This window comes from Formica exsecta, unplaced genomic scaffold (genome assembly GCF_003651465.1).
Source record: "Formica exsecta isolate Colony F162 unplaced genomic scaffold, ASM365146v1 scaffold654, whole genome shotgun sequence".
In the NCBI taxonomy this organism is placed as follows: domain Eukaryota; kingdom Metazoa; phylum Arthropoda; class Insecta; order Hymenoptera; family Formicidae; genus Formica; species Formica exsecta.
This window is the reverse complement of record NW_021853416.1, coordinates 138,114-140,554: the sequence shown is the minus strand read 5'-3', so window position 1 is coordinate 140,554 and position 2,441 is coordinate 138,114. Positions and strand designations below refer to the sequence as shown.

General features: G+C 40.2%; 1 protein-coding gene across 1 annotated transcript in view; it reads right to left on the bottom strand.

The window, feature by feature from the left end:
• LOC115242855 (dual specificity protein phosphatase 10-like) overlaps window positions 1-2,013 on the bottom strand; it is a 46,667-nt gene extending 44,654 nt beyond the window's left edge. The window contains exons 1-2 of the mRNA XM_029819432.1: window positions 1,876-2,013; window positions 144-363 (exon numbers count right to left, since the gene is read on the bottom strand). Coding sequence (XP_029675292.1) covers window positions 144-213 — 70 coding nt within the window. The 5' untranslated portion in view covers window positions 214-363; window positions 1,876-2,013. The remainder of the gene's footprint in view (window positions 1-143; window positions 364-1,875) is intronic.
• Between the last annotated feature and the right edge of the window lie 428 nt (window positions 2,014-2,441).

The following is a 2,441-nucleotide window of genomic DNA, read 5'->3' as shown; positions in this document are numbered from 1 at the left end:
GACGCTCTCGCGGCACGATGGTTCACAATTGAGCCGTCGCAGCCGTCGCAGCCAGCCGCCGATATCTTGGCGCTCATCCTCGCCGCACGAGGTCGGCTTCCGGCGATCCTGATTCACGTACCAGTCCGGCGGACGCGACGCTCTCGCGGCACGATGGTTCACAATTGACTGTGCCGCGCCGTCGCAGCCAGCCGCCGATATCTTGGCGCTCATCCTCGCCGCACGAGGTCGGCTTCCGGCGATCCTGATTCACGTACCAGGAAGTTCAGTCCGGCGGACGACGTAGGAGCATACCGGCGCGCTAAATCGCGAGGTGACGGTCCGCCGCTACGTTTCCAGGTGCCGAGATTGACTCACGCTGACCTGCAAAAATACCTGTTAGAATAGCGTGACATTGGACTCCTCTGTCGGGGATGACTGGCAGACGAAGAAACGGTGTCTATCCGGTCATTTCGGGCATGTTGTCAAGTCACTCAAAGTCAAAAACACGTTATTTTTTCTTTTTCCAATGCCTGTCACAAAAGACCGTACTTCATTTTCTTATAATCTATTTTTGTAAAATACAGTATTAGTTTTTTAACTCTTATTGTGTTATTTGTATACTGATTGCTATATAACTCAGACAGCATATAATATTTATGATAAATATTTTTACTATTTATTTTAAAAATATTATTATATATAAATATTTTATACACATATTATTAAAATACAGGCTAAATATTTTATATAATATTTATGGTAAATAAAAAATAAATAATATAAAATATTCAAATAATTATTATAAATATTTTGTACATACTTTATAAATATTGTATGCTGTCTGGGAAAAGAGCAAAAACATTAAATAACAAATGCAAGAACTTATTTCTACTCTATAGAAATATAGATTGCGTATGACCTTTCGTTTTGAGACATAAAATATTATCCAAAAAATCACAAATAGAGAAGAAGAGCATTGACTTTGGCGAGAGAACCTTGAAGAAGAAGGAACAGGAAGAACTGGAGGGAATCAAGGCGATCCACAATTTCTCGTTTCTGTCGGTTTAATTTATTACAGGAACACGGAGCAGATCGAAGGAGAACGAAAAATCGCCGATTTATCAGACGTTAAACGCGCGCCTTGAACGCGGTGCCGGTAATAGCGACGCTCGATATATCTCGATAGGAAGGGGTGTCGTGAAAAAAAGGAGGACAGTCCTCGCACACCTGCGCGGCACGATGTGTACGTGTGTATTTAAATAGCGTTCAGCCTCGAGGTGAAAACGCAAGGCTGCGGCAAGGACTCGCGGCGCCATTATCGTGATGCACACAACAGAAAGAAAGATAATCAAAGTTCTGTGATTCTGTCACGAGAGCAAAATAAGTTTATTTTAGTATCGCGAGATAAATGCGCGTCTTTATATCGGGTATCTGAATGTGAGTGTCAGATAACACGCAAAAAGAAAAAAAAAAAAAATTAGTATCATCGAAGAACTCAATCGACGGTACAGTTACGGATTAGAAGATTTAATCTCGAATTGAGAAACGTAGATTTTACAATTGTAGAAATTTCTTTTTCTATACTTCTTTTTTATATTCTGATGAAACATCCTACAAATATCCTGAACCATCCTGGACATATTCAGGATGATCCTGAGGACGTTTTGTGCTGTCTGGGAATCTTAGTTCTCTCGCAATGCGACAATATACGGAAATTGAATAAATTTCCTTTCTTTTAGGAATTAAAAGTTATATGTACGTTAGAATCAATTCTGCTTAATCACGTCGGAATAAAAAAAAAGAAAAAAACAAATTTTAAAATTAAAAGATTTTTAACAATCGCATGCAGTTCACCGAAAAAGAAAAATCATTCGTGTATTTAAAATCGCATACATTTCACGAACGTTTTACACTCCTCGACGATTCTCCTGTATTTACATCTTCGATTATTACGTCTTCGTAGATTAATCTCAAGCACTCGAAACTGTCATTCGGACATGGTTGTTCAACGCTTCTATCCGGACGTGCATGGCCCCGTCGACGCTGTCACCGAGGACACGACTGTGCTGAAAGTGTTGCCTGCAACGCGGCACTCCTCGTATGTACACGGTGTCCTAGGTAACCCACCGTCGCCTACGCAGAGTTGTAGCCGCAAGTCCGCGAATACATGCGCGCGCGGATCACGTGCATAGGAGCGACTATCGAATCGATTTCTTCACCTGCCTTACCAGAGTTTCTCAATATTATCCGAGTTTCTTAATATTAATATTCGCAATAGCGGCGCAAGGCTATTATTAAAGCTTATAATTATAGCTCGATCATTGAAGAAAGATCATACATGAAAAATCCTGCAAAAGAAAAAAGCATCTTAGAATTATATATTATCCGAGAAATATCTTTTGTTTCGCAAAGTATATTACAAAGAATTTAACGGTATATCCTCAGATTCTTCCGTGTTT